This window comes from Xylocopa sonorina, chromosome 13 (assembly GCF_050948175.1).
Source record: "Xylocopa sonorina isolate GNS202 chromosome 13, iyXylSono1_principal, whole genome shotgun sequence".
NCBI classification, from domain to species: Eukaryota; Metazoa; Arthropoda; class Insecta; order Hymenoptera; family Apidae; genus Xylocopa; species Xylocopa sonorina.
In genome coordinates this window covers 6,770,009-6,790,605 of record NC_135205.1, presented here as the reverse complement: position 1 = coordinate 6,790,605, position 20,597 = coordinate 6,770,009, and the positions used below count along the sequence as shown (strand labels likewise).

The window sequence follows — 20,597 nt, the reverse complement described above, 5'->3', positions numbered from 1 at the left end:
TTTGAATGTTGATTCGTGTAAATATTAATTTTATTAAGAAAAACTGTATATACATTTGCATAATTAAGGAGCGTCATCGGCGTCTTTTAACGTGTATTAATTGTAACTGTATTAAAATATTATTGTATTATTTATATAGCTAAATATATCGATGTATATTATACATTGTCGTGTCGTGTAGGAGCTGTTAGATCGCAAAACGGAACAATTTACAAAAATCAATCGATGTGCTTTGTTATTATTTTCAAAACCTGTCCAGGCATGACCAGCGATCATGTTACAAACCATTTTATTCATTAAGTATTTTTTATTGTACATAACATTAATTGTTAATGAAACTGCATGTTACGTTGTACTACTTGATGTACTTTTTAACCCTTTAAATCCCCTGGCTAAGAAATACTTTTCCGTAGACTCGTCCCTTGTTGCCTGTGGCCTTACGCTCTTTACGTGTTTATAAAATTTCAAGAGATCTTTCTCCAGCTGTTCAGATTTCCCGCCATCCCACAATTTGCAAACAAACGTTCCATTTATTTCAGTATTGTTCAAGGCGAACTTTAAAGCGCTATACGCGAGCACTATAATATTTTCATGATCCAAATCCCTTACACCTGACGCATTAGGTGCCATATCTGACAAGACCACGTCGGCTTTTCTACCCTTTAGTACCTTTAAAAGTTCATTTTGCGAACCTGCGACAGTAACATCCATACCACCCAACAAAGTTGCGCCTTCGATTGGATAAATCGGTTGCTTATCAATTCCGATAACAGTACCAACGGCGCTGTCCTCTTTGGCATTGGCGTTTGTTACCTTAACAGCAACTTGCGTCCAGCTGCCAGGAGCAGCGCCGCAATCGATCACAATATGCCCTGGTTGAAGGATCTTAAACCTTTCATTGATCTCCAATAATTTGTAGGCACTTCTACATCTATAGTTCTCTCGTCTTGCCTTCTCCACGTAAGGATCCTGTATTTGTCTTGTAAGCCACAATTGCGAGCTGTGCTTCTTTCCTTTCAAATTACGTGCTGTTTCCCGAAATAACGTGGAACAAGTATGTATCTGTCTTATTATCGAAAGATTTCTGCACAAGCACGTCATTGTTACTTAAGATAACCTAACTAAAGCGACGCCAACACGAAATTTCTTATATCGGGATCATAGACAGAGATATCGACAATTTTCTTGTTTACACACTTCCGTTATTATTCGATCGTCCATCACTGCGTAACGTAATTGATATGGATTAAACATAAATTAAATGACAGCACTAAAAAGAATCGAATAAAGTGTGCGACTAAAAGTTACGGTACGCTGCTCGGTATCAGCTGATTAACGCGGACGAACGCGCATGCGTGGAAAAGCTATGATGGTGACGGAACTTCGTAGTTACGAAAAGTATCTCGTGTGCTTGCCGGCGAAGATGTGATGGAATTCCGCGAGTAAACGATCGTGTGAGCGAATGTTGCGATTAAAGGAGTGATTTACGATGAATTTAACTACGGGTAATCCTCACGGGAACGGATTGCTTTACGCTGGTTTCAATCAGGATCAAGGTATGTGACCGAGTGTGCTACATTTGACAGTCCGATCCTCTACTGTCAAATTTATTTTTTTATCTCTAACCTCTATATCGGTCTTTAACGCCACTTGCGTGTAAACTTTCGTTCATTACGCGAGTAATATTATTCAGACGTAAGAAACTGTGTTTCGCGCGTGTCGTGAACAGTTCGAAATAATCGAAATTTATGAATGCATTATTATTCCCCCCTTCCTAACCTTATTTTTGTACGAAGTTACTCTCAAGTTTGCATAATAATAATTAAATCTCCATCGAACTTCATTTACGAAGTTATCGATAAATGATTTATCAAAGCCAGCTTCTCAAAATTTTCGTTCCGAATGCGTGTTATATATTGTAGTGATCTTCCAATGAAGCATAATTTCATCATCTATAGATACTGTTTTGCTTTCTTCTAATTTGAAATAAAGAAGGTCCTTAAACAAACTGATTTTATTGAAATCGTTAGAGAATTCATTTCCACACTCTGTTTCTTACTTTTACGTTCTCCTATGTATACCATATGATATGATATTAATTTCATAAAGAGTTCCATGATAATCATTCAGTTGTAGTGGTATTTATCTTCTTAGTTTTCTCTTTTACTGACATCCGTATGTTGAGTAGTACATTGCGATTCCAAAGAAGACAGATAAATATGTAATGTAGGAATAGATAACAATATCTTTGTTGTTTGCATAATCTTTCCACTTATAGGATGTTTTGCTTGCGGTATGGAAAATGGTTACAGAGTATATAATTGTGATCCTTTAAAGGAAAAGGCACGTCATTTCAGTGATGGAGGTCTCGGTTATGTCGAAATGCTATTTAGATGCAACTATTTAGCATTAGTCGGTAGTGGAGCGAAACCTATGTATCCAACGAACAAAGGTAAAATATTTTATCATCAATATTTTTTTTTACTTTAAGATTAATCTCTCGGTGCTCAAGTTTTTATTCGGTTTGCTGATAAAAAGTGACAATTTTGTTTCGCATAAATTCATTTTATGGATACATTGTATCACAATGTTTGAGCACGATAATATGTGAACATAAACAGTTATGAATAGAAACAGAAACATGAGCATTAAGGGCTTGAAAGAATATTAGTTGTTAATTTTACATAATGCTTTCAGTTATGATATGGGATGATCTTAAAAAATTGCCAGCGATTACATTAGAGTTCAATGCACCGGTAAAGGGTGTGAAACTGAGGAGAGATAGGATAGTAGTAATTTTAGAAGGAGTAATAAAAGTTTATACATTTACGCAAAATCCTCAACAGCTTCATGTTTTTGAAACTAATCCAAACCCCAGAGGTTTATGTGTATTATGTCCGAATAGTAGCAATTCCTTGCTTGCTTTCCCTGGTAGAAAAAATGGACATGTTCAAGGTAAAATTTTAAGTAAGAAATTATTTTCTTGTTTTCTTTTTTCATTTCGTAAAAATAACTTTGTTTTATCATTACAGTAATAGATTTGGCTAATACAGAAAAGCAGCCATTAAATATTGAAGCACACGAAACTCCTCTATCGTGTATAGCATTGAATTTACAAGGTACAAGATTAGCTACTGCTTCTGAAAAAGGAACTTTAATAAGAGTATTTGAAACACAGACTGGAAATATGATTAACGAATTGAGGAGAGGAGCCAATCACGCAAACATTTACTGGTAAGCAAAGCAAGATAGTTTCAAGTATTATTTAATAAAAACATAATATTAATCTTATTGAAATTTGTGTTGTTATAGCATTAATTTCAATCATGACTCAACCTGGCTATGCGTAGCAAGTGATCATGGAACGGTACATGTTTTCGCGGTAGAAGATCAAAAATTGAATCGTCAATCTAGTTTAGCATCTGCCACTTTCCTGCCAAAATACTTTAGTTCAAGCTGGAGCTTTTGTAAATTTCAAGTTCCAGGTGGTCCGCAGTGTATGTGTGCATTTGGGACTGATAACAATAGTATTATAGGTTGGTAATATATTTTAACGATATTGAAACTTTACTTAGTTCTCTACCTTAACTGTTGCTTACTTAGCTTAGTTAACGATAACTTTCCATTTTATTTTCCAGTAATATGCGCAGACGGTAGTTATTATAAATTTGTATTCAATAATAAAGGCGAATGCACGAGAGAGTTTTATGCACAGTTCCTTGAATTAACGGACGACAAAATGTGATCGGAAAGCAAGGAGGTAAACTCCTTAAACTTTCTAAAATTTTGTCACAGTTCGCATGTCTTGTGACTTTATCATTGTACATACCGATTAGTCAGTGAACAAGATGAGAGTACATATTTCCGACCTGATGGTTTCAGTGTGCATTGGATATGAGTTCGCTATGGAATAGTTTTTATTGAAAAGTGAGTACTGTGTTTGTTATTTGAATTCGTACAATATGATAGAGGACCAAACGAAAAGTACTATTATTTGTTGGTGTTATGTGCACTGTGCGTGATTTGTCGATGATAAAAAAAAAAGGAAAGAACTTTAAAGGGATGCTAGAACATATTGTTATTGACTTGTTATGTGGGCCTATTTCTGAAATGTCTACTTATAGAACTATAAGTTCTTAAATGTTACAAACATTGAAAGGAACTCTACTTTTAGATTCCTTTTTAACGTATCAATGTAAAAACTAATTTTTTTTACATTTAAATTAAGCAAGACGTCTTTTAGCTAAAGCTGATACAAATATCGTACGAGAAATGTAACTCTGATGGTAATCTAATAACTTTTAGTAACGCGTTGTGCTTAGCGATCCAATCATGCGTGTACCTTTTTATATTTATTTTATAACATTAGAAATGTTTAATTTAAAAGTTACAGAAAATATATCATCGCTGGAGTATACTTTCGTATTTCGTATTTCGCGTTGTAAATGTTACGAATTAATATAAAAATCATGAAACTTGTCCAATGGTTGGTTGTGTTCGATGATTAGTTAAATAAAAAAAAACAAAAAAAAACGAGACGCCTATAACATAATCGAGTTTTGTAATCTTTATTTTAATGCTTTCATACATTTAATATACATATACACAAGAAATAGCTACATTCAATTATTGAATTATTACCACATAATGTCAAGGTTGAAGTGTTACAAACAATTTGGGATTGAAATATGAAGTAAAAATGGTTACGAGACGAAACTGTATTTGTTTATAATAAAATATCGTTGAATAATTAGTTGCAAGCGGTACATTTAATTTTTTTTGGAATAATGTGTGAAAATTTCATAACAAACATTACGCAACACTAATAATTAAAATTCAGTCTTACACAGGGCGAATGCAAGTCGCGTAAGTTTAAATTAGAACTTTTCAACTTAACGTTGTTGGTAATGGAACAGATTTGAACAACTTGTTACTAAATGAAAATGGTGAATATACATATATATTACAGGATATGCGTTGCCGCACGTCGATATGCAGTTTAGATTTATACATTTTAAGTGTTATAATTATAAGTCCTCTCTCTCTCTGTGCGTTACTCAGAGTTTCGAGTTACTATTATTATTAGAAACCAACGCAAATCCGTCAACAATTAATTGTAATGAATGAACAAGAAGTAAGATGAAGCAAGCTTTTTGTACTGCACCTTTTGAGCTTTTTGTAAAATGAAACGTCTCCGTTGCGTCTTTATATGTAAAGAATAAGATGCATAATGTTTTTCCAACATCGATTTACCACATCTTTTGTCAACGAAAGGGAGATACAGTCAGCTAGAAAACTATATGCACCTCCCAAATATATCATTATACATATTTTAGAAAAGCAAAGATTTTTAGCATTTTGTGGACATTATTAAAATGAATCAATATCCATGAAACATTAAAACGAAATAACACAAAATTATTTCATTGTGCAATAATTGAAATATTAACGTCATAGTAGCACAGTAACATGCAAGTGTGTTTCTGAGCGCATCACCAAATTTCAGACGTACATAGAACTTTTCTTTTCTATTCGATCGAATAACAGAATTCAACGGAATTTGAATAATTTCGACCACGAGACTCTGCCCAATAGGTTTTGCTTGCTGCTCGAAGCTAATTTTAAAATTTGTTTAAAAAACACAGTCGTCCAATGGACTTTTCTCGATAACGAGAGCTCTCGCTACCGAATGCGCTCTTTCACATTCATTGTAACGAATAAATCCGATATTCTATAGCTACTTCTATACCGTTCGTATAGTATCTTCAAACTTCGAACGGTTGGTTCGCGTATGCCGGAACGGCTTTCGGTTTTTGCATGACCGGAATCACAGGCTTTTTCTTTACCCCATGAAGAATGTGAGTCAGTCCTTTCTTCGTCTCCAGGCTTTTGTAGGTGCTATAGACGACGAACCACACGTAAGAACTAATCACCACGAGGAAAAGAACGATCATACCTGGAAAAGGTGATCCTAAGTAACAATCGAAATTAGAAATTCCTTAATAATGAATAATTCTTGCATTTTCTATTCAGAAGTAATAAATTGTACCATATGAAATATCTGTTTTAATGTTGTTGCGTTCTTTTCTGTCTTTTCTTCAAGCATTATCCACTTGTTAAAATGTATAGTTAACATATCGAAAGTAATACTTTCGCAGAAACTGCGTAAAATTGATATTTCATATGTTATGTACGACTCAACGTACGTTCACAAATGTCCGCTTTACCGCCGAGGGTAGCAATAAATGGGCAGTCCTGTTCTACCAAGAACAGAGAAATTGTCAATGCTGATATTATCGTCATCATGACCATCATCCAGGGCGCCATGAAGTGACGATTATTCTATACCGGAAGAAATCACTTGTTTTATCACGGGATTACTTTTCGTACGTCTGCGTAAAATGTAGTTACCGTGAGCGCACCGTACAGAAGCAGAATAGTTGATATAAAATGTATCACTGTGATCACTAATCCACAGTACATGGAGTAAACCGTTTCTGTAAGCATAGAATACAGGTACGTTTGAGATTTCTACGAAAGTCCACGGTGAAACAAAACTACGAGATAAAACTATTTTTAAACAAATGTTACGAATTATTAAATGATTTGTAATTTATGGTATAAACACCAGTTGCATTGTGATGCGCCATATCCATCCTCCTGGTATTTAAATGATTAGAGGATATATCTTCCAAGGCTTCTCTTTCGAGAGCATCTTCGGTATCTCTTACTACCATTTCTTGAATTCCCATGGCATGTGCTAGGGCTAGCACAAAAAATATCATACTAAAGCCAGACGTAAACTAGATTAAGAAAAAGTTATACAATTATTATGTGCACTCCTTGTACCGCAGCAATTATTCTGGAATCGATCGTATTTACCAATTGAAACACAGCTATGAACACTGTGCCCTGCTTCAGATTGAAGTAATGCAAAAAATTCTTTAATAATCCCACTTTCATCTTGCCTTCTTTTCTTTCCTATAATTATTCGATCCTGGAAACCGGAAGAGAAAAGTAACAGTTTCTATCAGAGTCAAACATCAGAGAAGAAAAACAATAATAACAACACGGAGGGAGAAACTGAATCCTTACATCTCGACGGAATGTTCGAAAATCTAAAATGTAGCAGCCGTACAATTATCTAGCAAATTATTAAAAGGTTTACAGCGATGATGAGAAACATTCTCGTGGAAATAAAGGTACTACCCTCGGTGCTACGATCGTGTTGTTCGTGGCGCAATGATAACAACAACACGAAGAGGAAAAAGAACGGAAATGTCACTCGTAATCAAGAATGCAGTTAATCTCCAGATTCAAGGCTCGTCGCTTTCGAAAGGAAAGCGAGCGACACGATGTCGTTACTCACCTTCGCGGAAAAGAGGAGCACGGTATATCACTGAAAACGTAGCTCGCAATGAGAATCAATAACTTTCACTGTTTCTCGTTCGGACGAAAGCGAAAGATTCGTTTGTCAGACGAAGTGGGTATCACAGAATGAACGAAGAGCTGGTAATTAACGCGATATCCCTGCTGACAGCCTCGTACGAGGCTCGAAGAGAGAACGAAAACTCGAAGGGACAATTGTCATCCGTCTGCGAGGAGTCGACGCGCAAAACGCGGGTTTACACTCGTCAAAGGGTCAGAAACGTAACCCCTAGCAGTAGATTGCACGACATGCGCACCAGACCGATCCATTGCCGCATTCTTCAAGGTACATCCATCCCCAATTGATCGTCGATTGCTTCTCACACAAAAACTATTAATTTTCGATAGAGATCTGAGTTGCGAGGATAATTATCTTGGAATTTTTATTAATGATATTTCGTTCTGAAAGAGTTCGCTTATTTCTTGTCTAAATACAAAGGAATATTGTCACTGAGAAAGTTCTTAGTAATTATTTTAATCTCGTACGAATCATGTAGATAGCCCATAATTACTTAGAACAGGCACCCTTTGAACCATTTATTGGCAATATTGTGGAAGTTTGAATATGGTAGTACGAAAGTTGGTTCGATCGTGGCTGAATCATCTTTAGAGTAGTCATAGAAACGTGACGCGGGTTCTTCGTACTCGTATGTATCGCAGTTGTCTTTTTCACATAGCAAGAACGGTGACAGCCCATAGCCTCAATATTTGATCTTTCCACGAGATTACGAAATGGATCGGAAGTATCAGAGGGTCCAGATGGGGGTGGGCGCATTTCACCATCCGCCACGAGCAAAGTACAGCGAGGAGACGAAAAATTTGATTAAACGTATGTAATTTGACTGAACAGCTAACTCTGGTTAATCGAACGAAGGTTTCCTGTTATAAAATCGACCCATTATGAAACTGTTCACTTTCAGTTTTGATGGAAGAGTCTAAAGTAAGTATGATGAGGAGGAAATCCATTCAGGAAGCGATGAACAGAGGCGAATCTTTGCCGCACGCCGTGGAGCAATCGAAGAAAGAAGCAAATAAGCATACTTCTCAGTATCAGGTAAAATTAACGCGCGGAAAATGTGATTAACTTGGGAATAACTAGTTAATTTATTCGCAGGTTCTGATGCCCACCATTTGGAAGAAGCGATCGCAAGACATAATTGTTAAAAGTGGTGCGTACGAAAGAGAACAGTATAGAAGAACATCTCCTTTGCGTAAGTCTATATCGTTTTATTTATTACAGAATATATTTTACTCTTTATTTATATTATTATATATATTCAAATTTAGGTAATAAAGAAAAGCAAAAGCGTCATTTAGCATGCATGATGACGTATGGGAAGGATATGCCTGAAACCCCTCATGGACCAAGGATACTTCATAAAGCGAGACGAGAACCGCGTTACTCCGACATCAACGATCCCATTGATGACTGTAAGCGGACACTGAAGTGGACAGAAATGTCATACTTTTACTCTTTTTTTTCATTATACTCTTTCTTCCGTTTGTCAGTGGTTCGTGGAATTCAAGAAAGAATGGAATTCTTAAGCGACATGGAATGTCTCGGAATGGGCAAAAAGTATCGTCCTATAATGGAGCAAGAGATAGCGCATAAATTGCGATTAATCGAGTCGGTGGACAAGCAAAAGTCTAAGGAAGTTCGAAAAGAGATCAGAGAACTGGAGAAACCACTGCCGAAACCATATCCTCTCGCTCAGCTCGGTGAAAATTAAGGATTTTCCATTTTTCATGCTTAAATAATTATACTTTCTGATATTGATACGCAGCGTTATCAGAATACGGTAAAGAGCAGATTTGAATAAAACAACTAAATGATAATTTGAAATATATTGGCACGATTGATCGATACGTGCGCGTACGAGGTATCTTCTCTATAAAAGACGACTGTCAGGTATCATCGTATTTAGTTTGAATAGTAAATTACAAATTTCCCGCGGTCGAATACCATAAAGCCGGTAGTATAAATGGAAGGCGTAAGAGGGCGCATGCGCGGCGGGAGAAATAAGAACGGGCGGTCGGTGAAATCGCGCTGCTCGTCAGTTTTGCGCCACACGGCGATGGCATACGTTGTTGGTGTTGTTCTCTTGTGGCTGGTTACTCGCCGACAGGTTATATCGCTGTTCGAACAAAATACGGGACGTGAATGCACCTAGATCATTGTTTCGTACGCGATCGTATACGTGACGTGTGTTTTACGATAAGCCGCGGTGCAACCATCTCGCAGGATCCCGGATGATCTACAAGTGATCCAATATGGCGTCGACCGATCTGTCGTTCGGTAAATGATGAACCCGTGTACCGTACGCACCTTTGACAAGGTCCTCTCGAGGTCGTCCGGTTTTTAGGAGCAACGTGTACCCCTTTTAGCGTTCCCGAGCCTAGCCAACTCTTTCTTTCTCCCGCTGCATCGTCTTATTCACGCGTTGCCTTTAGTTTGTTTAACTTATCAACTGTTATTCGTCAATTAAATGTTCCACTATTTACACTGAATCGCGTTGCAATTGCTTCGCCAGATATCGTATGTTTTACTCGATCTTCGGAACCATTGGCAAACGGCTCCGCAGAAGGAAATTACGTTCATTCATAAAAACGGGAAAAGTATGCGATGCGGTGAAGAACGTCTGGGCAAGTTTAATCGAACGAACGTATCGAGAATCGGTCTCTTGGAATTACGATTATCTGCATAGCATCGTTGCATTCACTATCTAAGGTTAACCAGGTTTGCGCAATAACGGTCCCCGTTTACGTAAATCTCCGTAGTTCCCTCAAGCGTTAGAAACGCGTTCCCTCCCCTCCCTCCCCCCTGCTCTAATGTTTATTTTTCTTTTCTTTTTGTGAAAAAGTGAAATTTTCCCGCGAAGTGATGTTGTTTTATTTTGCTTCTCGTCGCCGCTCCAAACCAGGCTGCATACCGGCGTTCTACAGAGAAGTCTACGAGAAGATCTGCTCTCCCACGAGTGGAAATGTGGAACGAGAGGTGTTTAAATCCCTCCTTGTCAAGTCCCAGCTGAGTAGCTCCGTTCTCAGTCAGGTATGTCTTACTTCGCATCCCCTTATTGTCCCTGTCTCCGCGTCGTCGAGCGGCTAGCACGATCGTATAGATAGAAGAGAGAGAGAGAGAGACCACGGTGGCTTTGTAAGTTTGTAATTTCTTCGCACGCCGCGACGCGGTTAGGTTGATGCCTCCGCAATAGGTGCGCGTTAACTCCTCTTCCGTAACGAATTACGGTTAATTATATATTTATGCACGCTGGATGACAACTGGCCTTTCTTATCGATCGGTCCAATTTCACGGGGATAAATTTAAATAGCGCGTTCCGATCATTTTTATACGCTATACCACAACGTCACGCGTACAACGTGGAAGCTATTCTTTCCTCCCGTTTCTCAGTCCGAGTTTCATTTGCATTTCTATCGTATCGAAATTTTCTAAGAGACGATGACTCACTCATTCGACTTCTGCGAAGAAATCATTCCAGCTGCGTTCAAGCAGCCGCTTTTGCATTCGGAGGAACGTTTATTATAAAAAATACCGTATAACGTCCGTGATTTATTGTATTTACGCTTTTTGTTATCAAGAGAACGTTTGGCAATGAATCTGCTCGATAGCGATTTGCGGAGTCGAAAAATGTTATCAACCGTCTAGCTTGTGCAGCCAGCCTGATCAAATCCATCGAATCTCTTCCCTAGCTCATTCAGTAATTTTAATACCTCTGGCATCAACCTTGATATCGAACCACTGGAATCCATAATAATAATCGCTCCAGCTAAGTGTCAAACTGTGTTTTCTCTAATTATCGGCAGTTATGACCATCTATATTTGTAACGAGTTGCTCATCGTTGCGTCGAACGATTATCGATACGTTACTATCAACGCAAACCCGACGTTTCGATACGATGCGGTTGGGTAACGAAACGAAAACGTGCAACGGTACTAGGAGAACGTACGTGCCAAAACAGATGGTACCGTGCGAATAAATTTGCTCGCGTAGCGGTCCCACGCGTGGAAAACCGTTTCGGAACGTTTCTATGATCGCCACGCAACGATCAAACATCGGGAGGCGGTGTTATCTCAGGCTAACTACGACTGTACGAAAAGAGGAGGCAGGAGAAGAAGAAACAACGAAATCGAGATGAGATTCAGACCGTGCTACCGTTTCCAGCAGCATCATATCTGGTACGGACACGTTGCGTCTGAATCACTAAGGTCATATGGAGACGCGTACTTAACGATGCGTGATTCAACGTTTCACGCTGCGTAACTTAAACTTCATTCATTCGTTAGCTGAATTCGATCGATTTATTTTATAGAAATTAGATTGAACCGTGAACGAAAGACATATGCGAACACTGCAGATCGGTGATCGACTATGAATCGATGGAACTGCATTTAAAGTCGCTTGTTCTGACCGTAACAGCGTCTGAAATTAACCAAATTGTCAGAGACGCAAAAAAAAAACTCATCATCATCGGCAATTATTTCGTAGCCAGCGAACGAAGTTTCATCTCGCAGCGATTGTATCGTTTCTTGTGCACCGCGACAGTATCGTCATTATTTTATCATTAACACGCCTGCCAACGATAGTCCGAACGGACGCCCCTTTGCTGTAATAGTGGGAGATTACATGGCAGGGTCAACTACAAACATAAATACTTTTTAATATTTAGGATCGGAGTACACTGTAGCTGTTTTGTTTAAAATTAGCCACGGATGGATGTAACGGAGTTGTAATCTAGGGTTCAGTTCGCGATTGAACTCTTGGCTGGAACATATTTTGCGAGACACAAAAAAACGTAAGATTCATTCATAGTTACGCATTAGGTGACGTCAAGTGTCGGATAGTCGAGGATACGGAAATGAAGGCGCCGTTCGTGTGTAAACAAAGAATGTTGCTCTGTTACTTCATCCAGCATCGCGTTTATCTAAATGAAATTGTTCGAACGACCTATTCGCAGATTAGGGGGATTGAAGAAAAGTTTATTAGCAGAGGAATTGGAAAGTACGAGAAGCGACACGGCACGACACGACACGGCGCGATACGGCGTACGTACACACGTACATAACAAGGATTGAACATCGCGTCTCGTTCATTGACTAATGACACAATCAAAATAACGTTACGTGGGTTGCCATTTTACCGCTAGTCATCGCAGGTCACTATAAATAGGCCGATACAGATACGAATGATAGACATTGTATAATTTCATGCAAAATCCATTCTCTTCGCTTACGCTTTTCCTTAAAGCAACGATACGTATCGCGTACGTATTCCCGTTTAATCAATGCCATTCGACTAAATTAGTATCGGAAATATTAGCAGAGTTAAAATTAATTCGCAAACTGATTCACTTAATCCTTGAAAAATTGAAATACTTTAATCGTTTACACAATAACACGGTAATAAGACTCCGCGCTACCAACGAGTCATATGATTTGGTATAAACACGCAGATTACCCAATTTTCTCTGATGATTCCTTAAGGTATTACGACATCAACTTTGCAATAACTTCGGGAAGGAAGCATGCGATTTTTTTCGAGTCGAAAACATCACGTGGCAAATGATACTTCTTCCATTATTCACATAACTATAAATTTTAAGTTTATTTAGCGTTGATTAAGGACTGGAAAAAGAGATGAAGTATATGTATAAAGTAATACCATTCTGGAGAATTCTACGCGTTGTTAAAAGTAGTCGAAGCAGCATAATTCATGGAGATTGTTAGCTACAAGTTAATCTCTGTTATCGATGAACACGCAAATTCCTGAATTCATAATTAGAATTGCTCGAAAGGAGTGTTTATTCGCAAAGAAGCATCGATCGGAAGTTGGTCAGCGGTCGTTGGAGTCCCTGCACGTACCATGCGACGATCGACACGAACGTAAATACGTATACACGTACATGCTCGTAGATAGCGGCTCGCACGTGAGATAAAACCATCGTGGATACGAGTTGATCTCCCTTCCCTCTGGTTTTCTTCCGTCGCGGACGAGACTAATTTTATTTAATGACATTCCAGTTGTTTCACGCTTTACACGATACACGCGCGTCCGTCTTCCCTCTTCCTGCCTACTCTTATTTCCTTGCTTAACTCCTTCGATCAGTTCAACTTTTAGACGTCTGCGCGTCGTTTGGAATTTTTTTTCGCTTAACGAATGGGAACTTCCAGAAAAGTGTTGTTGCAATAAATGGGCGTTGCGCATCTACGCAAATATTTACATCTTCCCCCTGTTCGCTGTTACTCTTTCCACGTATTATTTCTTACGTTGTATTACTTAATTGTTTAAGGTTTAAGCTTCTATTTCGATATGTATTGACTTATAATAATAGCTCAAGCGGAGAAACCCCTGAGGCGCCATGGGTGAGTGCAACCGCACTCGCGCAACTGCATAGACGTTCGGAAATTGCTCTCCGAGAATAACTCGCTTACTTAGAGCTAATTAATTATGAAGAGGCAAACAGAGAAAATAAAATGGGATGAATCCAATAGGGCATACATCGCGGTGCACGAGGAACGAAGATTTGGCTGGTGCAAACGCAACGCGTGTACAAAACAAGCACAGACACGGGGAGAGGAAGAGAAACGATCCTATTCGAACGGAGAATTCCTTGACGCGATTCAAATGCAACCAAGGGGGAGAAACGGTGAGAGAAAAAGAGCGGGTTTATTGAAACTGAAAAGACGCGTTTTCGTGACGGGTGAACACACTCGGCTTTCGCGGGGATTGTTCAATGGCCGGGGTTCACACGTATCGCGGACAAGGAACTTATTTTCACCACGACTTCCTCTCCCGGTGAACTTGATCGACGATTAAGGTTTAATAATGCTCGTGAAACCGATGAGAAAACAGCGCGTGGACGCTTTCGAACAATGACTACGACCGCTGGAACACCGTACTCCTATGCACTTTTGTCTTCGTCCATATTTCGCGGTACAAATGGACTCGATTTTCCCCTCTTTTCTTTGGACAGCTGCACGCAAGGTTCCTTAGATTATTATTTACAAAACTTTCCATGCAATCTCGTTTTCTCCACTCGATGGACGTCCTTATACTCGCACAATTTATTCATTCGATCGTGTGTAATGACGCGAGCCGAGAATCTCTTCTGTCCTCTTAAAATTATTAAGTTATTACCGTTTATAGGCATGGTTATGATTCGAGATATCGTGCTAAAAATATTTGCATATTTTTCGATAGCTGGATCGAGACGACCGACTAAATTCTATTTTCAAGAACAGCTCACTGTTTTTGCGTAAACGAGTTCAATCGCCAACCTGTTGTGCGTCGTAAAATGGTAATTCGAATACTTTTCTTGTTAAAACTCGTTTTCTGTAGGAACATTTCTATTCTAAACAGCTCGTTACAGCTTGAATATAAAAGGGGGTATACGAAAATGAGAAGGTTCGTTTGTGTCCTTCTCGAAGTATCGATTCTCGGAAACGCGGAGTATACTGAAAGGCAAAGAAAAATGAATTGTAATTAATTTTCTTGCGGTATCACGAACGATCTTCGCCGAACTTGATTGCACGATGGTCGCCCGTGCGTAATGAATACTTGGCGACGTAAAATCGCGAGTATTCTATAAAAGTGTTGGTTTCATTTGCATAACCATCCGCAGTCAACGCGTCGCTCCCGTTCCAGCTCGTAACGTCCGCGTGCCTAGCCTTTCCCAATGGGGTTGAATCTGAATTGATCGTCGATGTAGAATAGAATCTAAATGCGCGAGCCTCTCTGCCAGATCGTCGAAAGACGGAGACCTGGTGGGAATAGAGGAAGGAGAGACGGAATAGCGTGGCGAGGTAGAAAAGTTCTCGGAATGCAGTTACTTTCATTTATGGCCTAATCCTTCGGACTCGTTCGTTCGCTAGGTTAGCCGAGGTTGCACCGTTAGGCGAGTGTGTCGCACACCGGTTTCTAGCCCGTTAAACCGTTTTCAAATTAAATTCGGCCTCCGTGGCCTCTCGCGTAAATGTCTCGCGTGCCTTTTAATTAACGCGCTCTTGACTGGCAAATAGATCACGGAGTATCGAGCGGAGGGAATTATTTCCCGCAACCCTGAACTTTTATCGGTCTTCGCACCGCTGAGAAAGTGATATCCACATTTCATCGTTCTCATGGTTTTCCCTCGCAAACTAATTCCACGATTTTCCCGCGCACCTTTTGCGTGACCCCGCGTTATTCCCTACCAGCGATACTTCTCACCTTTCGTCACCCCGTATCACGTTTATAGCGTTATTTTTATAAACGACATAGTTCAAGCGACGTAAAAGTATATGAAAGATTTTTAAATTTCATACTCTTCTACAATTATAGAAGAATGAAGCTAGAATGATAGAGAATCGCGTTGAGAACCGCTGAGAGTAGACATGGAATAAGTGCACGTCTGCCGTAAATATATCTGAATAAACTTTCAAAAGTAATCACGTTTTCTGAGACAAAGACAATCTTTAATTTCCTAAAAAATTCTACTCTAACGTATAAGAGAATGATAGCACATCTTTACTGCGCGTTTGCAAGTTACATAATACGTAGAATAAAAAATGCACATGATTCTTGGAGATGAATGCAAAGGATGTGATTGAGCGTAGAAAAATTTGCAATTAAATTGAACCTTGATTTTACATTAATTAACGGTATTGTCGTGAGAATAGACAGAGAATATTGATCGTAGAAGAAATGATCGACGTTGAGAGAGCAAGAATGACAGAACGATTACTGAATGGATAGAATGCCTGTGTAAATAATTCAGTTCGAAGACTTTTTTTTAATTGCGATAAAAACGCCAAGTCCGTTATGAAAATTTACATAAGTAATTAGTGGGTAATCGAGCGAAGAAATGAAGTTATGAATAATATTCTCAAGTAGAATTGTCTCTTCTTTTTGTTCACACAATTAGATATGGGAACTGGTGGACAGCAAGACGGGTTATCTGACCAGAAGCGGGTTGTATAAGGGGCTTGCTCTAGTCGCGTTTGCCCAACAAGGAAAACACCCGAGCGACAAACTCCTGGAGAACTCCGAATCTCAAGGTTTGTGCTACAGGTTTTTTTTTACACTCCTGAAAGCCGAGAATTCAGACCTGAAAACATTTTCTTAGAAATCTTGACCTTACAGAAAATCCTTGATCGGTTTCACGACGATCTTTTAAAATCGCTATAACTTTCCACTGTAATTTCGAACACTTTTGTACGCTAACTCTTGCAAATCCTGCGTAAAATAAAAAGCAGAATTGTAACGAAACGCAAAGATACTTTGAATCCCGTGCACTCGACAGATAACGGAATGTATGCCGTTAAAAGTGTCACGGTAATTGACTCGTTATCGTACAGGAGGTGCGATGATAACTCAGGTGGATTTCACCACTAACATTCTTGCCGCAAGATCCTGTTTTTAATCGTGTCACTGACCAACAATCGCTTCTCGTTTTTTTCTTATCGTGAAAAAGACATGTCTTTATCACGGTCGAAGCAGGTCTACCGGAAGTGCACCGTTCTTCCGACGATCTTTCTTGCTGTGGCTCTGCGAACGTTAGTTTATGACCGAGATCGATTAAGCTTAACATGACTTAGTGGTAAAATAGCATCGATTAGTCAAAATTGAATTGCAAATTAAACACTGACTTCTTTTACTCGTCTTATGCATAATTCATAGTAGACTGGCGCACGTTTAATTAATTTCCAATATTTCTGTTTACTTCATCCTTGAAGTTTCTAATGAACTAACGGTTTTCTTAACTTTTTCTCCGCCTTGAAACGCAGATTGAAATTGGATAAGTTGATTAACCACTGTAACCGTGCAATAACTCATAGAAGTCTTATACAAATTTTCGGGTAATTATATTATGCCATGCTATCGTGTAATTTACGTCAAGTACACGTATACATAATAGCCTGACTTGTCTATAAGTTCATGAATTCTTAACTGAAAAATGAAAGTAATTGTAAGTAGTTATAAGTAGGTGATTAACGCAACAAAAAGTGAAATCGTGGATGGCGAAAATCATTTCCAATACCAAGGTTGCAGCTACGACGTGAATTATCTTTCATTTGGAAGAGACGATAAACCTGAAAGAGAGAACTACGTACAAGTTGAGACTGATCTCTTTTATTCTCGACAGAATTACCTGTTCCTGTATTGGGTGACCTCTCCGAGGTAACGCTTTTGGCTCAAAGGCTGCAGAAAGGCAGCAATCCAGCAAAGTTAAATCTGACTTACTCGGATATATGCAATCTGGATACGATAGAAGTGAATCTGGTGCCCGAGAAAAAAGGAATCTTCTTGAAACACGTGGAGTATCAAGTGACCAGCAAGGTATTCTCTTTACATTTCTATCGACGTCGCGTACTGAACGCGATTCAAAATTAGAGGAAGACCATTTTAATTAAAAAGAAAAAAACAATTTTCCAGAGATTCAATTCCATCGTTTATAGACGTTACAACGACTTCGTGTCGTTACACGAGCTTCTCCTGGCAAGATTTCCCTACAGGTTAATACCGAAGTTACCACCAAAAAAAATCGTGGGAGGTAAAATCTCAGCCTTTAATTACCGTCTACTGTTTGCTCCGTGTACTATATCTGAACGTACATATTTTGCAGCGGATTCGCAATTTCTCGAAGAAAGAAGGCGATCCCTCCTGAGATTCCTCACGGTGATCGCTCGCCACCCTGTAGTAAGCAAGGACCATATCGTGCAGTTCTTCTTCACCTACACAGGTGAAGAAACGCAGCACAAAATTCGCGAGGTATTCAGGCGGGTACCAGACGAGTTCGCTACGTCGGAGTTGTCGTCGAGGGCCAAGGAATTGGTGCCACCGGAAACGTTAACCGAGTTCGCGAACAGTCGTGACCAAATCAGGGTAATACTCCTCGGTATTTCTCGGTTAAAGAACATTGCCGATTGTTTGGCAATTAGATCGCACAGTTACGCGGTCGACATGGCGGAACTGGGTACACAGTTGAGCAATTTGGCCTCGGAGCCACACGGAACCACTGCTTGGGCCACAGGTGGTTCTACTATCTGGCAAGAGATGAAGAAGGGTTTCCATATCATTTCGAAGTATGTCTTTTGTCCGAGACAGGCATTAGATAATATTGGAAGAAGGATAGGAGGCTGTTATACGTGTCCGTTCGTAATTTCAGAGAATTTAATTTGCTCTCAACAAGAGCACTTCAACAAGCAGTCAGAGAGGAAACGATGGTATGTGAAAGGCTGAACTTGCTCCTGGACGTTCTAGTAGCGCATAGAATCTTATGCGAGAGGCACGAACGTGGAGTAAGTGCAGATCATCAGCGCGCGTTATCCACGATGCTGTCCTTAAAGAAACGACAAATGCAAGGAGTGATTCGCGGGACTGATGTAAGTAGCAAATCCTTTGAGCTCATCATCCTTTGAGCAAATCAAGCCGATGATTTACAGCCTCAAGGAAGATATGTTTATTTGATGACTTAACTGGATTCATTAGTTGCTATACGTCACAGTTATTACGTGATTATTTAGAAAAAAATCTCTCTTATGTTGAATATATTTATCGGCTATTTCAAAAACATATGATTCTCTTTATTTGCAGAGTGACACAGTCGAATATCTAGAAAATAAAATGGTCGCTCAAGAGTCAGTGATTGCAAACGTGGAATTACGAAATTGCTTCTCGTTGCACTGTTTACACATGGAAACGCAACTCGTTCATGCCCATTTAGAAATACTTGCCACAGTTTTGCAGAGTCTTGTCAACGTCCAAATTCGCGGCCATTCCGAGGTAAAATTCTTTTATTACTGATAGTTACATTCAAAGTATTATAATAACGTTTATCATGTTTTGTGCTACCAAAAAAAATGAGAATACGGTAAGTATGATTTATTGATTACAAAAAAGTGACAAATATTTTTCTCTTATGATTTTTATAAATTTATCAAGATAAAAATGATGAACGCGATTATTTAATTAAGAGGGTTTGTAACACTTTAAACGCGTCATAGCTTGCTGAGGTGTGGAAGTTGATAGAGCCAACGATCATGAAGTGTTTGCCAGAGAAATCAACTAGTGGATCAAACGGAATTTCATAGCGAGGAAAGCTTCGATTCGCGTCAAAATTTGGCCTATTGTGCGTATTTGATGATTAATATTTTTTGACAACTATTGTGCAAGGTAAGGCATGTCATTAAGAAAGGAAAGACTCGCGAGATAATTATAATATAAGGTTGTAAGGCGTCCATATTTATTTCATATAATTAACCCTTTGCGAGCTACGAAAATGTTACTATACTATAGTAAATTCAAAATTTATTAACATTAATTAAAAATGAAAGTAAGCAGAAAATAGTAACAATATAAATTCCCATCAAATGCAAATGGTGTTTAAACATATGTAACTCACACAGGGTTAATAAGCCAATAAAAATCCGATCGATTATTAGTAATAAATGCTGATCATTTCAGAAAATAAAAACAACCAGCGTGCAATAAGTAATAAGATACCGTAAAGTATGTATGAACAGAGAGTGTTATACATGATATTACACTTCGAGCAAACACAATTCGAAGACTCTTTAAAACATTCCTTGTTGTGTACTTAATATATTTTATGAGCTGATCGATACTCGTTAGACGAGGTATAATATTGTATATACAATAAGTGACGCTTTCTTTTGTAAAGATAAATAATTAGATAAAGAGATCTGTATAAAAATATTAAACAAATGTAAATAATTTGTTTCCCGAACTATCGTCTCTTTTTATACGAGTAAGAACTTAACTCTCTCTTATCTTAATTACAGAATTTTACAGTACTGCTGATTAAGTTAAAAAATTCCATAATTTTCATCGAATAGAAAGATTCAGATAAATTATATCTCCCGCTTTAGAGGGAAGAGAGAGAAAGATATATAATAAAGCAATAAGAAAGAGTGAGACAGACGATATGGACCCTACTCTAGAACCCGTGGCGCCATCTCTGTGAAAAGTGCTCAAACTGGTCGCTCAGCGGTACCGACAGCGAAGTAAACTACTGAGAACTACTAGCGCCATCTCTGTGGAAAATACTGAAACTAATTACCGACCTAATTTCAGCACCCTTTCAAGAGATGGCGCTAGTAGTTCTCACTAGTTTACTTCGCTGTCGGTACCGCTGAGCGACCAGTTTGAGCACTT

At 38.7% G+C, this 20,597-nt stretch overlaps 5 protein-coding genes across 9 annotated transcripts; 3 read left to right on the top strand and 2 right to left on the bottom strand.

Annotated features, from left to right (window-relative positions):
- Positions 1–218: 218 nt before the first annotated feature.
- Mrm2 (Mitochondrial rRNA methyltransferase 2) lies at positions 219–1,227 on the bottom strand. Its single transcript, XM_076906346.1, has one exon. The coding sequence runs from the start codon at positions 1,099–1,101 to the stop codon at positions 346–348; it is 756 nt and encodes a 251-aa protein (XP_076762461.1). The 5' UTR covers positions 1,102–1,227; the 3' UTR covers positions 219–345.
- Positions 1,228–1,351: 124 nt separating this feature from the next.
- LOC143430161 (WD repeat domain phosphoinositide-interacting protein 3) lies at positions 1,352–5,353 on the top strand. Of its 3 annotated transcripts, XM_076906178.1 has the most exons (7): positions 1,352–1,556; positions 2,279–2,452; positions 2,698–2,955; positions 3,033–3,234; positions 3,313–3,536; positions 3,639–3,760; positions 3,883–5,353. In XM_076906178.1, the coding sequence occupies exons 1-6, from the start codon at positions 1,490–1,492 to the stop codon at positions 3,743–3,745; spliced, it is 1,032 nt and encodes a 343-aa protein (XP_076762293.1). In that variant the 5' UTR covers positions 1,352–1,489; the 3' UTR covers positions 3,746–3,760; positions 3,883–5,353. The 3 variants fall into 3 exon arrangements, with proteins under 3 accessions (XP_076762293.1, XP_076762292.1, XP_076762295.1); XM_076906177.1 differs by having other exon boundaries at positions 3,639–5,353; XM_076906180.1 differs by having other exon boundaries at positions 1,382–1,556; positions 2,338–2,452; positions 3,639–5,353.
- Positions 5,354–5,596: 243 nt separating this feature from the next.
- Positions 5,597–7,700, bottom strand: LOC143430163 (uncharacterized). Of its 2 annotated transcripts, none has more exons than XM_076906182.1 (6): positions 7,370–7,700; positions 6,883–6,997; positions 6,629–6,803; positions 6,412–6,497; positions 6,207–6,342; positions 5,597–5,971 (listed from the first exon to the last, which is right to left on the bottom strand). In XM_076906182.1, exons 2-6 carry the CDS (start codon positions 6,961–6,963, stop codon positions 5,766–5,768), a joined length of 684 nt encoding a protein of 227 aa, XP_076762297.1. In that variant the 5' UTR covers positions 6,964–6,997; positions 7,370–7,700; the 3' UTR covers positions 5,597–5,765. The 2 variants fall into 2 exon arrangements, with proteins under 2 accessions (XP_076762297.1, XP_076762298.1); XM_076906183.1 differs by having other exon boundaries at positions 5,604–5,956; positions 7,370–7,693.
- A 308-nt stretch (positions 7,701–8,008) lies between these two features.
- On the top strand, positions 8,009–9,158 carry LOC143430162 (UPF0193 protein EVG1). Its single transcript, XM_076906181.1, has 5 exons — positions 8,009–8,257; positions 8,349–8,482; positions 8,543–8,639; positions 8,716–8,859; positions 8,938–9,158. Exons 1-5 carry the CDS (start codon positions 8,161–8,163, stop codon positions 9,156–9,158), a joined length of 693 nt encoding a protein of 230 aa, XP_076762296.1. The 5' UTR covers positions 8,009–8,160.
- Positions 9,159–9,466: 308 nt separating this feature from the next.
- LOC143430241 (sorting nexin-8) lies at positions 9,467–19,595 on the top strand. 2 transcript variants are annotated; one of them, XM_076906315.1, is made up of 9 exons: positions 9,467–9,724; positions 10,350–10,477; positions 16,345–16,477; positions 17,566–17,759; positions 17,856–17,973; positions 18,046–18,505; positions 18,589–18,805; positions 19,017–19,205; positions 19,427–19,595. In XM_076906315.1, the coding sequence occupies exons 1-9, from the start codon at positions 9,700–9,702 to the stop codon at positions 19,511–19,513; spliced, it is 1,551 nt and encodes a 516-aa protein (XP_076762430.1). In that variant the 5' UTR covers positions 9,467–9,699; the 3' UTR covers positions 19,514–19,595. The 2 variants fall into 2 exon arrangements, with proteins under 2 accessions (XP_076762430.1, XP_076762429.1); XM_076906314.1 differs by lacking the exon at positions 9,467–9,724 and having other exon boundaries at positions 10,310–10,477.
- The last annotated feature ends 1,002 nt before the right edge of the window (positions 19,596–20,597 follow it).